Here is an 18,687-nt window from a genome sequence, read left to right as displayed (position 1 = left end):
TCTAGCATTTATTTCCACATTTCCATTAGGGAACGCCTACAATAATAATTCTCACTCCAACTTTTTTTTTTTTTACTTTAGCAAATTCTACAAAACGCCGTCCACTCTTAGTTTTCGGTTTCAAAAACTAGCATCTATGTCGGTCAAAATTCATCTCCTCCCACCACCATATTTGGTAGTGAGTGGAAATGTCAACCAGATGCTTCATATTTATACATACGGTGTAATGTCTCATTGTGCTATCTGTGCCATAACCCTTACCTTAACCATTTTAAATTTCAATGGGGGGTAGGGACTTCCCAAGGACCATTATCTGATAGAATGCTACATTATAACTGGTCCAATCACATCCAGGTTCAATTTATAATGTTCTAATGTTTGCAAGTTTGGCCCAGGTTTGTCTGTAAATCTGTCCCCAAATGGAGAAATTAACAAATGTTACTATTGAAACATAGTACATATACCATGATAACTGTTGAAATTTTTGTTTGAGTGAAACAAGCCATTATGTCAGAACCGCAGTCTTATAAATAAAGCCTTGTAGAGTGAAAGGTTATTTGAACCGAGCAATATCACTCCTGTTTAACATGGCAATCAAACTGAGGCGTATAGCTAACCTCTTCACAACCTCTAAGTAAAAGGAATCCGTTTCAAAGCCAAACTGAGTTTGTTCAGTCCTTTGACAGGCAGGTACACTGCTCAATTAAGGTCATCCAGTATTGAGGGAATGAAAGAGAACTGACAAAGTACAATTTGCACCTTTATTCAAGTATATCACAGCAGTTTTTTAGAAATACAGTAAAAGTTTTTGTTTCAAATAACTTACAAAGTAACATTTGATGGGGAAGAGGATGTTCAATAAACTTTAACCTCAAGAAGAAATCATTAAACATGGCGATGCTACGAAAACAAAATCTACTAAATAAATCCCGCACAAGAGAAACTCAGTAAGTAGTGATGGAAAATTGTGTGCATACTGGACTAAATCTTTAACTACCAGACAAAAATTGGTTGTTTGTCCAAACTGACAAATGTATAGACAAGAACAAGAGGATGACAAAAATGTATAACATTTTAAAACCCAATTCTTAAAAACAAACAAATGTTAAAGGGACAAAAATGTCTGACAAACTTTGACGGATGTTATTTTATAAGATGGTTGCCAAATTGTGTCAGCAACGTGAATAAGATTTAAACTACCAACACGCTATTGTTTTGATGTAAAAAATTCCAATAAGTCAACGTTAGCCTCATCCAGTATCCCACAGTCCATAACCACAAAACTAAAGAAAAACAAACACCACAATGGAATAAATAGGAAAGTTGAAAGGTCATGTGTAGCCTGAAGAAACCTGAGACACCTGTAAACTTCTTTATTCTCCAATACACGCTAATCCGCTACCTCACTTCAGCACTAAACTCATAACCGAGTAACAACTATTGCCAATTTGTTTAATGTACAAAAATACTGTTTTAATGGATAGACATAAAAACATGTCTAATTGTTAATAAATAAAATACAAATTTAATCACCACGAGAAAGAGATTGAAGTCTGCAAAAACAATCACCCTCAAATGGAAAAAAAGGAGATTGTGACTTGATGGACAAGACTAGCGAATATGTGTAGTAGTGCGATCTGAAAGGAAAGCAATCTTAGGACGTCTCGGTCTACAGAACTGAAATATACAGTTTGACATTTCCTTGAAATTAAATGCTGTATGTTTCGTCTCGGCTCAAATGCAATATAGACAAAAAAAACAGAGGAACCAACCAAACAAACTGTTGGGTTACCGCAGCAGCCACAGAACTTGTGCTGATTATCCAGTACCTTAGCTGTACTGAGTGTTGGGACATGGCAAAATACTGTTTGCGCCCAGTAAACGGTTTGTCTTATTAGCATTCAAATAAATTATGCTGAGGTAGCTTTGTTTCTCTATCTCTGCAGTATTCCAATGCTAGTTTGCATATGTTCATTTTTATTTATTTTAATTGTTAAATCTTCACCTGGCAATCAAAGAGAAGGCAGATGTGGAGTGGAAAGCACCGGAGGTTGGATCAGCATAAAGCAGGGCTCTACAACTCTCCAATCCTGGAGAAGTACTAGGCATACAGGATTTTGTTACAGCCCAATCGTAGTCAAGCATGAAGAGCACCACAATTGGTTGGAACACAAGCCTGCATGCCTAGTGGTTCTCCAGGACCTGAAGAACCCAGGCATTAAAAGGTAAACGGCGAAATCCCACTGCCGCAGATATTGAGACGAGCGAGCCGCAAGACTTCGCTCACACACAGTATCTGCTTCACGCTGTTCACAGCACCAAAACAGTGGCGAAGATGAGCCTTGTGCTTTAACACTTTAAGTTGTTGCGGAAGCTGTCCCTTTATGCGGTTTACTTTCTGCAACCATGTCATATCGGAGTCCACCTTTTAACAGTGCTGTGAATGTGAAAGACTGAGGCTGGCCACATCTCGTCAAAACATGGACTCATCCATGGCCAAGGAAAGACCAGAAAAAGTTGAAAAACAAAAATTCATATCTTTACCACAAGGTGAACATGGATGGGCTGGCTATAGTTAATTACACCCCTCCCACTGCCATTAGACAGACAGTCAAAAGCATCAACAAAATAATTAAACAAACAATAGAATGCTGTTTTATACCTCAACAGGGCACTGCCTTGAATGGCCTTGTTCATGGTCAGAAGCTTCACAATCAATAACAATTCAAAACATCGTTTCCAATGTATCATACAATAAAAAAAAAACATTTTTCATGAATCAAATGCACATCATAATTCATAGAAAACTGTGTAAGTTGCTTATCTAAATCTTTATAGAGTTTATAAGATTTGTTTTCCTATGAATGTCGACTACAAACGGTCACACAAACTCAGCACTTATGTTGGGGAAAATTCGCACCACGTTTGCTGTGACTAATTTGTGGCATCCGTTGACATGAAAGTAATAAAAACCTACGGTCCTCAAAATCCTTTTTTACTCACGTGGGCAGGAAAAGACTGACTAAGAGTAGATCTGCTTTCCTACTGTAGAAGTGACTTCTATCCACTGGTCCTGGATCAGATATTACACCACTGTCAAGGTTAAAGTTAGGATTGAGAGTTTGGTAATTTGATCCTAGATATGTGCTTAGTTAAGGGGAACTTCTACATCCAACTCACTATACTGCATTACATGGAACAGAGCAGTTGATAAAAACCTTAACAGCTGTTCTTTATGGGGGTTAAATAAGGCACATGCTAGTCAGTGCAAACTACAAAAGGTGTCCAATTTAATTTGAATTGCTTCTAGTTACTCCGGTTAGGTGTGGATTGACAGGAAATAAAAATTAGCAGGGCACAGCTTGTGTGGAAGAAAAAAATTACACAGAATTACAGACAGAACTGTGATAGAGCTAGCAGAAGCAGCACGTCAATTTGTTTGCTACGACTGTGATAAAAGTCTGGTCAGTGAATGTTATTTTGATGTTCACTGAAAACTTAGAACAAATGCTTCCTCAGTTCACGTTGATGCATTTCAGTAACACCCTTATTAACGGGGATTTGATGTTTTTGTAATGCATGTACATACTGGCAATTGATTCTAGCCCAGCAGTGCCAACTTTACCCTACAGTATGGTCATGCTAAAAACATTTTAATGAACATTGGACAATGTTTGGAGCGAGAATGGTGGTTATAAGATCCATATCAATAAAAAAACTAAATCATAATTGATTAGATCCAGATGCTAATCGAACCAAGCTGTTTTAATGACTAAGAATGATCTGTAAGCTGTTGTATCTATGAGATGACTGGCCTATAATCTTGATTCACTAGTGTACTGAGAGATGACATGGGCTCAGCAATGGTGACAAGACAGGAGACTGTCTCTTCCTCCAAGCTAACTGCACATACTCGCACTGCTGGTGACAATCTGTGAATGGGATTACGGTGTGTGCATAACTAAGCACATATGTAGTTTACGTGTGTGCGCGCGAACGGCCAGTTTAAAAGTAGGCCGTCGTTGAGATATGACATCACCCAATCTGTTTTGTTGGTTATTTTCCGAGTTACTCCCAACACCAGCAAGGATTAGGATAGCACCTGAATAGCACCAGGAATGCCCGTTTCACCGTTCGTGTGCGCGTGTCCAGGAGTCTGTTTGGTTGTAGACTGGATTTGGGTCCGACCAGGGTACCTGAGACTATAGCACCATAGAAAAAGTCTCTCCTCGTTCTGTCGTTCATTTTAAGACCAGGGCTCTATATTTGCTCTGTGTGTAAGTACTTGGCTCAAAGGCTTGTCTCTGTCCCGCTTGTGTGTGAGTGTTCAGGGTAAACCTGGCTGTCTCACAGGAATGTAATGAAATTCTGGACTTTCCTCTCCATCTCCTGAAAAACAAAAGCATCAAAACAAACAGGTCAGAAAATACTGTTTATGTAGCACATGCATTACATCTGGATACACAATTATACCTTGAATATTACCACTGAAAACCCAAATTTGCTAACAGATGCTCAATTAATTAAAATGTTGACACCAAGCACACAAAATAGGCATATGCTAAAAAGGTTACTCAACATGGTGAAGTGAGTTATTCATAATGTCGTGAAGAATGTTAGTTCTAATATAAACTGAGTGTACAAAACATTAAGAACACCTGCTCTTTCCATGACAGAATGACAAGGTGAAAGCTATAATCCCATATTGATGTCACTTGTTAAATCCACTTCAATCAGTGTAGATGAAGGGGAGGAGACAGGTTAAAGGATTTTTAAGCCTAGAGACAATTGAGACATGGAGTGTGTGTGTGTGTATATATATATGTATCATTCAGAGGGTGAATGGCATATATACACACACCATTCAGAGGGTGAATATATATATATATATATGTATATACACACCATTCAGAGGGTGAATGGCATATATATATATATATATATATATACACACACACACCATTCAGAGGGTGAATGGCATATATAAATATATATATACACACACACACCATTCAGAGGGTGAATGGCATATATATATATATATATAAATATATATACACACACACCATTCAGAGGGTGAATGGCATATATATATATACACACGCCATTCAGAGGGTGAATGGCATACATATATATATATATACACACACCATTCAGAGGGTGAATGGCATATATATATACACCATTCAGAGGGTGAATGGCATATATATACACACCATTCAGAGGGTGAATGGCATATATATATATATATATATATACACCATTCAGAGGGTGAATGGCATATATATATATATATACACACACCATTCAGAGGGTGAATGGCATATATATATATATATATATACACACACCATTCAGAGGGTGAATGGCATATATATATATATATATACACACCATTCAGAGGGTGAATGGCATATATATATACACACACACACCATTCAGAGGGTGAATGGCATATATATATACACACACACACCATTCAGAGGGTGAATGGCATATATATATATATATATATATATACACACACACACACCATTCAGAGGGTGAATGGCATATATATATATATATATATATATAAATATGCCATTCACCCTCATACATACATGCATACATACATGCACATACATACACATACGTACATGTATACATACACGTATACATACATGTATGTATGTACGTATGTACATGTACGTGTATGTATGTACATGTACGTATGTGTATGTATGTACGTACATGTATGTATGTATGTACATACATGTATGTATGTATGTGTATGTATGTATGTATGTATGAACGTACATGTATGTATGTACGTACGTATGTATACATGTACGTATGTACGTACATACATGTATGTATGTGTATGTATGTACATACATGTATGTATGTGTATGTATGTATGTACATGTATGTATGTGTATGTATGTATGTACGTACATGTATGTATACATGTACGTATGTACGTACATGTATGTATGTACGTACGTATGTATACATGTACGTATGTACGTACATACGTGTACATACATACATACATGTACATACATACACCTACATACATACACTTACATACATACACTTACATACATACATACATACATGTACGTACATACACGTATACATACATGTACGTACATACACGTATTTAGATACGTACGTACGTAGTGTGTATGTATGTATGTATGTATGTATGTACGTGTATGTACGTACATACATACATACATACGTATACATGTACGTATGTACGTACATACATGTACATACATACATACATACATACACACTTACACACATACATACATGTACGTACATACACGTGTTTAGATACATACATACATGTATGTATACATGTACGTGTATGTATGTACGTGTATGTATGTATGTACGTGTATGTATGTATGTACGTGTATGTATGTATGTACGTACATGTATGTATGTACGTGTATGTATGTACGTGTATGTATGTGTATGTATGTATGTATGTACGTACATGTATGTATGTACGTGTATGTATGTACGTGTATGTATGTACATACGTATGTATACATGTACGTATGTACGTACATACGTATGTACGTGTATGTATGTACGTACGTATACATGTACGTACATACATGTACATACATACATACATACATACATGTACATACATACATACACGTACATATATACATACATGTACCTACAAACACGTACATAGATACGTACATACATACATGTATGTATACATGTACGTGTATGTATGTGTATGTACGTACATACACGTACGTACGTACATACATGTATGTATACATGTACGTGTATGTACGTGTACGTACGTACATACACGTACGTACGTACATACACGTACGTACGTACATACACGTACGTACGTACATACACGTACGTCATACACGTACGTACGTACGTACATACACGTACGTACATACACGTACGTACATACACATATACATACACGTACATACATACACACACACACATACATAAATACATACACATGTATACATACACACACGTACATACATACATACATACACATGTATACATACACGTACATACATACACATGTATACATACACGTACATACATACACACGTACGTACACGTGTACATGCGTACGTACACGTGTACATGCGTACGTACACGCGTACGCGTACGTACACGTACGTACGTACGCGTACGTACACGTACGTACATACGCGTACGTACACGTACGTACATACGCGTACGTACACGTACGTACATACGCGTACGTACACGTACGTACACGTACGTACATACGCGTACGTACACGTACGTACATACGCGTACGTACACGTACGTACACGTACGTACATACGCGTACGTACACGTACGTACACGTACGTACATACGCGTACGTACACGTACGTACATACGCACATACGCGTACGTACACGTACGTACATACGCGTACGTACACGTACGTACATACGCGTACGTACACGTACATACGTACATACGTACATGCACATACGTACATACGTACATGCACGTACGTACATAAGTACATGCGCGTACATACACGTACGTACATACGTACATACACGTACATACGTACATACACGTACGTACATACGTACATACACGTACGTACATACACGTACATACACGTACATACGTACATACACGTACGTACATACACGTACGTACGTACATACACGTACGTACATACACGTACGTACGTACATACACGTACGTACATACACGTACGTACGTACATACACGTACGTACATACACGTACGTACGTACGTACATACACGTACGTACATACACGTACGTACATACGTACATACGCGTACGTACATACACGTACGTACATACGTACATACGTACGTACATACGCGTACGTACATACGTACGTACATACGCGTACGTACATACACGTACGTACATACGTACGTACATACGCGTACGTACATACGTACGTACATACGCGTACGTACATACACGTACGTACGTACATACGTACATACACGTACGTACATACGTACATACACGTACGTACATACGTACATACACGTACGTACATACGTACGTACATACGCACGTACATACGCGTACGTACATACACGTACGTACATACACGTACGTACATACGTACATACACGTACGTACATACACGTACGTACATACACGTACGTACGTACGTACATACACGTACGTACATACACGTACGTACACGTACGTACGTACACGTACGTACATACACGTACGTACACGTACGTACATACGTACATACACGTACGTACACGTACGCACATACGTACATACACGTACGCACATACGTACATACGCACATACGTACGTACGCACATACGTACATACGCACGTACGCACGTACGCACATACGTACATACGCACGTACGTACGCACGTACGCACATACGTACATACGCACGTACATACGCACGTACGTACGTACGCAAGTACGCACGCACGCACGTACATACGCACGTACGTACATACGCGTACATACGTACATACGCGTACATACGTACATACATACATACGCGTACATACGTACATACATACGCGTACATACGTACATACCTACATACATACGTACATACGCGTACATACGCACATACATGCGTACATACGCGTACATACGCACATACATGCGTACATACGTGTACATACATACATGCGTACATACGTGTACATACATACATGCGTACATACGTGTACATACATACATGCGTACATACGTGTACATACATACATGTGTACATACGAACGTACATACGTACGTACATGTGTACATACGTACGTACATGTGTACATACGTACGTACATGTGTACATACGTACGTACATGTGTACATACGTACGTACATGTGTACATACGTACGTACATGTGTACATACGTACGTACATGTGTACATACGTACGTACATGTGTACATACGTACGTACATGTGTACATACGTACGTACATGTGTACATACGTACGTACATGTGTACATACGTACGTACATGTGTATACACGTACGTACATGTGCATACACGTACATGTGCATACACGTACATACGTACACGTACATACGTACATGTGCATACGTACACGTACATACGTACATGTGCATACACGTACATACGTACACGTACATACGTACATGTGCATACACGTACATACGTACACGTACATACGTACATGTGCATACACGTACATACGTACACGTACATACGTACACGTACATACGTACATACGTACACGTACATACGTACATACGTACACGTACATACGTACATACGTACATACGTACATACGTACACGTACATACGTACATACGTACACGTACATACGTACATGTGCATACACGTACATGTGCATACACGTACATACGTACATGTGCATACACGTACATACGTACATGTGCATACACGTACATACGTACATGTGCATACACGTACAAACGTGTACAAACGTATACATATGTATACACACGTGCACACGTACACACGTATGTATACGTACACGTACACGTACACGTACACACGTATGTATACGTACACGTACACGTACACATGTACACATACGTACACGTACACATGTACACATACGTACACGTACACATGTACACATACGTACACGTACACATGTACACATACGTACACGTACACATGTACACATACGTACACGTACACATACGTACACGTACACATACGTACATACATACACGTACATACGTACACGTACATACGTACACGTACATACGTACGTACACGTACATACGTACACGTGCATACACGTACATACGTACACGTGCATACACGTACATACGTACACGTGTACACATACGTACACGTGTACACATACGTACACGTGTACACATACGTACACGTGTACACATACGTACACGTGTACACATACGTACACGTGTATACATACGTACACGTACACGTGTATACATACGTACACGTGTATACATACGTACACGTACACGTGTATACATACGTACACGTACACGTGTATACATACGTACACGTACACGTGTACACGTACACGTACACGTGTACACGTACACGTGTATACATACGTACACGTACACGTGTATACATACGTACACGTACACGTGTATACGTACACGTACACGTGTACTACACGTACACGTGTATACGTACACGTACACGTGTATACGTACACGTACACGTGTATACATACGTACACGTACACGTGTATACATACGTACACGTACACGTGTATACGTACACGTACACGTGTATACGTACACGTACACGTGTATACACACGTACACGTGTATACATACGTACACGTGTATACACACGTATACATACGTACACGTACACGTGTATACATACGTACACGTACACGTGTATACATACGTACACGTGTATACATACGTACACGTGTATACATACGTACACGTGTATACATACGTACACGTGTATACATACGTACACGTACACGTGTATACATACGTACACGTACACGTGTATACATACGTACACGTACACGTGTACACGTACACGTGTATACGTACACGTGTATACACACGTACACGTACACGTGTATACATACGTACACGTACACGTGTATACATACGTACACGTACACGTGTATACATACGTACACGTACACGTGTATACATACGTACACGTGTATACATACGTACACGTGTATACATACGTACACGTGTATACATACGTACACGTGTATACATACGTACACGTACACGTGTATACATACGTACACGTGTATACATACGTACACGTGTATACATACGTACACGTGTATACATACGTACACGTGTATACATACGTACACGTGTATACATACGTACACGTGTATACATACGTACACGTGTATACATACGTACACGTGTATACATACACATACGTACAAGTACACATACATACACGTACAAGTACACATACATACACGTACAAGTACACATACACATACGTACATGTACACATACATACACGTACATGTACACATACATACACGTACATGTACACATACACACACGTACACGTACACATACATGTACACATACGTACACGTACATGCACACATACGTACACGTACATGCACACATACGTACACGTACATACACGTACACGTACATACAGTACACATACATACAGTACACATACATACAGTACACATACATACACGTACACATACATACACGTACACATACATACATACATGTACACATACATACATGTACACATACATACATACATGTACACATACATACATACATGTACACATACATACATACATACATGTACACATACATACATACATACATGTACACATACATACATACATACATACATGTACACATACATACATACATACATACATGTACACATACATACATGTACACATACATGTACACATACATACATGTACACATACATACATGTACACATACATACATGTACACATACATACATGTACACATACATACATGTACACATACATACATACATACACACATACATACATACACACACACATACATACATACACACACACACATACATACATACACACACACACATACATACATACATGTACACATACATACATGCACACATACATACATACACGCACACATACATACACACACACACACATACACGCACACATATATGTACACGTACATACACATACATACACGTACATGTACACGTACATACACGTACATGTACACATACATACACGTACATGTACACATACATACACGTACATACACGTACACATACATACACGTACACATACATACACGTACACATACATACACACGTACACGTACACATACACGTACACATACACGTACACGTACGTATACATACACGTACGTATACATACACGTACGTATACATACACGTACACGTACACATACACGTACATACATACACGTACATACACGTACACATACATACATACACGTACACATACATACACGTACACATACATACACGTACACATACATACACATACACATACATGTACACGTACACATACACGTACACGTACACATACACATACACATACACGTACACATACACGTACACATACACGTACACATACATGTACACATACATACACGTACGTACACATACATACACGTACTTACACATACATACACGTACGTAGACGTACGTACACGTACATACACGTACACGTACACATACATACACGTACACATACATACACGTACACGTACACATACACATACGTACACGTACACGTACACATACGTACACGTACACATACGTACACGTACACACACGTACACACACGTACACATACATGCACGTACACATACATACACATACATGTACACATACATACACGTACATGTACACATACATACACGTACATGTACACATATACACGTACATGTACACATACATACACACGTACACATACATACACACGTACATGTACACATACAAACGTACATGTACACATACAAACGTACATGTACACATACATACATGTACACATACATACATGTACACATACATACATGTACACATACATACATGTACACATACATACATGTACACATACATACATGTACACATACATACATGTACACATACATGTACACATACATACATACATACATACATACATACATACATACATACATGTACACATACATACATACATACATGTACACATACATACATACATACATGTACACATACATACATACATACATGTACACATACATACATACATACATGTACACATACATACATACATACATACATACATGTACACATACATACATACATGTACACATACATACATACATGTACACACACATACATACATACATACATACATGTACACACACATACATACATACATGTACACATACATACATACATACATGTACACATACATACATACATACATGTACACACACATACATACATACATGTACACATACATACATACATGTACACATACATACATACATACATGTACACATACATACATACATGTACACATACATACATACATGTACACATACATACATACATACATACATGTACACATACATACATGTACACATACATACACACATATACATGTACACATACATACATACATGTACGCATACATACATACATACATGTACGCATACATACATACATACATGTACACATACATACATACATACATGTACACATACATACATGTACACATACATACATGTACACATACATACATGTACACATACATACATGTACACATACATACATGTACACATACATACGTACACATACATACACATACATGTACACATACATACATACATACATACATACATGTACACATACATACATACATACATACATGTACACATACATACATACATACATGTACACATACATACATACATACATACATGTACACATACATACATACATACATACATACATGTACACATACATACATACATGTACACATACATACATACATGTACACACACATACATACATACATACATACATGTACACACACATACATACATACATGTACACATACATACATACATACATGTACACATACATACATACATACATGTACACATACATACATACATACATGTACACATACATACATACATGTACACATACATACATACATGTACATACATACATGTACACATACATACATGTACACATACATACATACATACATGTACACATACATACATACATGTACACATACATACATACATACATACATACATGTACACATACATACATGTATACATACATACATGTACACATACATACATGTACACATACATACATACATGTACACATACATACATACATGTACACATACATACATACATGTACACATACATACATGTACACATACATACATACATGTACACATACATACATACATGTACACATACATACATACATGTACACATACATACATACATGTACACATACATACATACACGCACACATACATACATACACACATACATACATACACGCACACATACATACACGCACACATACATACACGCACACATACACGCACACATACACGCACACATACATACACACATACACACATGTACACATACATACACGTACACGTACACATACACGTACACATACACACACGTACATGTACACATACATACACGTACATGTACACATACATACACGTACATGTACACATACACGTACATACGTATGTATACATGTACGTATGTACGTACATAGACACACATACATACACGTACATGTACACATACATACACGTACACATACATACACACATGTACACATACATACATGTACACATACATACATACATACATGTACACATACATACATACATACATACATGCACACATACATACATACATACATACATACATGCACACATACATACATACATACATACATACACACACGCACACATACATACATACACGCACACATACACGCACACATACATACATACACGCACACATACATACACACATACACACATGTACACATACATACACGTACACGTACACATACACGTACACATACACACACGTACACGTACACATACATACACGTACATGTACACATACACGTACATACGTATGTATACATGTACGTATGTACGTACATAGACACACATACATACACGTACACGTACACATACATACACGTACACGTACACATACATACACGTACACATACATACATGTACACATACATACACGTACATGTACACATACGTACATGTACACATACATACACGTACATGTACACATACATACACGTACACGTACACATACACGTACACATACACACACGTACATGTACACATACATGTACACATACACATACATACGTATGTATACATGTACGTATGTACGTACATAGACACACATACATACACGTACATGTACACATACATACACGTACACATACATGTACACATACATACATGTACACATACATACATGTACACATACATACATACATACATACATGTACACATACATACATACATGCACACATACATACATACATGCACACATACATACATACATGCACACATACATACACGCACACATACATACACACATGTACACATACATACACATACACACACGTACACATACACACACGTACATGTACACATACATACACGTACATGTACACATACACGTACATACGTATGTATACATGTACGTATGTACGTACAGACACACATACATACACGTACACATACATACACGTACACATACATACACGTACACGTACACATACATACACGTACACGTACACATACATACACGTACACATACATACACGTACACATACACATACGTACATGTACACATACATACACGTACATGTACACATACATACACGTACATGTACACATACATGTACACATACACGTACACATACATACACGTACATGTACACATACATACACGTACATGTACACATACATACACGTACATGTACACATACATACACGTACATGTACACATACATGTACACGTACATGTACACATACATGTACACATACGTACACGTACATGCACACATACGTACACGTACATGCACACATACGTACACGTACATGCACACATACGTACACGTACATACACGTACATACACGTACACGTACATACACGTACATACACGTACACGTACATACACACGTACACATACATACAGTACACATACATACACGTACACATACATACACGTACACATACATACACGTACATGTACACATACATACACGTACATGTACACATACACGTACATACGTATGTATACATGTACGTATGTACGTACAGACACACATACATACACGTACACATACATACACGTACACATACATACACGTACACGTACACATACATACACGTACACGTACACATACATACACGTACACATACATACACGTACACGTACACATACATACACGTACACATACATACACGTACACATACATACACGTACATGTACACATACATACACGTACATGTACACATACATACACGTACATGTACACATACATGTACACATACACGTACACATACATACACGTACATGTACACATACATACACGTACATGTACACATACATACACGTACATGTACACATACATACACGTACATGTACACATACATGTACACATACGTACACGTACATGCACACATACGTACACGTACATGCACACATACGTACACGTACATGCACACATACGTACACGTACATACACGTACATACACGTACACGTACATACACGTACATACACGTACACACACGTACACGTACATACACACGTACACATACATACAGTACACATACATACACGTACACATACATACACGTACACATACATACACGTACACATACATACACGTACACATACATACACGTACACATACATACATACACACATACATACATACATGTACACATACATACATGTACACATACATACATACATACATGTACACATACATACATACATACATGTACACATACATACATACATACATACATGTACACATACATACATACATGTACACATACATACATGTACACATACATACATACATACATACATACATACATACACACACACATACATACATACATACATGTACACATACATACATGCACACATACATACATACACGCACACATACATACACACACACACACATACATACATACATACATACATACATACATACACACACACATACATACATACATACATGTACACATACATACATGCACACATACATACATACACGCACACATATACATACACACATACATGTACACGTACACGCACACATATACATACACACATACATGTACACGTACATACACACATACATGTACACGTACATACACACATACATGTACACGTACATACACGTACATGTACACATACATACACGTACATGTACACATACATACACGTACACATACATACACGTACACATACATACACATACATACACGTACACATACATACACGTACACATACATACACGTACACATACATACACGTACACATACATACACGTACACATACATACACACGTACACGTACACATACACGTACACATACACGTACACATACACATACATACATGTACACATACACGTACACGTACACATACATACACATACATACACGTACACATACATACACATACATACACGTACATGTACACATACATACACGTACACATACATACACATACACGTACATGTACACATACATACACGTACATGTACACATACATACACGTACATGTACACATACACACGTACATGTACACATACACACGTATGTATACATACACGTACATGTACACATACATACACGTACATGTACACATACACACGTATGTATACATGTACGTATGTACGTACATACATACATACACGTACATAGACACACATACATACACGCGCACGCACATACGCACACATACATACGTACACATACGTACACATACGTACACATACGCACGTGAGTACACGTGCATACGTACACACATACACGTGCATACATACACGTGCATACATACATACACACATACATACATACATACACATATACATGTACACATTCTGTTCTTCTCAGGGTTTGAGAAGAATACGGGGATTTAGCACCTCGTGAAAGTGCTCAAGTCACGTTACGAATTTCACCCTTGCACCCATTTCAACAAAATCGGTAGTATCCGCTCTATAGAAGCAATCTAAAGCAAAAGTTGTCAATGAATTGGCCAATGCACCATGAGTTGCGCTTACTACAGAAAGCTGCTTAACAGTGACAGCCCATCACATTACCCCCGGTGTGGGAAATGAGAAATACTGCGCTACAGACACGTCCTCTTTCTCTTTATCAGAAAACCTTATAGCATAGGCCTATACAATGTCTGAGCCATGTTTACATATGGATTTTACACGCACTTTGCACTTTATTTTAGTGTTGTTGTTGTTGAGTAATAGTGTGTTTTCATTTATGAAAATACAAAGTGTTGGTATTCCTGATTGTGCTCTCAACAGGCATTATATGAGTCAGGAATACCAACACTTTGGACTAAAATTAGCTACAAGTAACTGTCGGCATTTAATTTTCCTCTGCTCACGCTCCCTGGACAGTAGGGCTGGGCGATATGGCCAAAATATTATATCACAGTATTTTTTTTTAAATTGGACGGTAATTTTTAGTTTTTGAATAATCAAAGTTGTACATTTGCTTTATGAGTAGTGTGTGAACTTAGGGTGGCAACACATACATTCCAAGTGATTTCAATGAGTCTTTCTCCATTTTGATTGTTTTATACTGTTCAATTCAACCAAAACAAATTTCAGCACTTTTATCATTTCTGCATTTCCTGCACTCAATTGCAGTGGTGGAAAAAGTACCCAATTGTCATACTTGACTAAAAGTAAAGATATGTTAATAGAAAATTACTGAAGTGAAAATGAGTCACCCAGTAAAATACTACTTGAGTAAAAGTCAAAGTATTTGGTTTTAAATATACTTAAGTATCAAAAAGTAAATGTCAAATTCCTTATATTAAGCAAACCAGATGGCACCACTTTCTAGTTAAAAAAAAAGATATATATATTTACGGATAGCC

At 37.7% G+C, this 18,687-nt stretch overlaps 1 protein-coding gene across 3 annotated transcripts in view; it reads right to left on the bottom strand.

The window, feature by feature from the left end:
* Positions 1-747: 747 nt before the first annotated feature.
* The window catches only part of LOC115174471 (ATPase family AAA domain containing 2B), a 156,562-nt gene continuing 138,622 nt past the window's right edge, over positions 748-18,687 (bottom strand). For all 3 annotated transcript variants that reach the window (XM_029733017.1, XM_029733018.1, XM_029733019.1), the window contains one exon: positions 748-4,389. In XM_029733017.1, the coding sequence (XP_029588877.1) occupies positions 4,348-4,389 (42 nt within the window). In that variant the 3' untranslated portion in view covers positions 748-4,347. The remainder of the gene's footprint in view (positions 4,390-18,687) is intronic.

The sequence above is a fragment of the Salmo trutta genome, chromosome 35, assembly GCF_901001165.1.
Source record: "Salmo trutta chromosome 35, fSalTru1.1, whole genome shotgun sequence".
In the NCBI taxonomy this organism is placed as follows: domain Eukaryota; kingdom Metazoa; phylum Chordata; class Actinopteri; order Salmoniformes; family Salmonidae; genus Salmo; species Salmo trutta.
The sequence above is the reverse complement of the archived record's forward strand: the minus strand, read 5'-3'. Positions and strand labels throughout refer to the sequence as shown.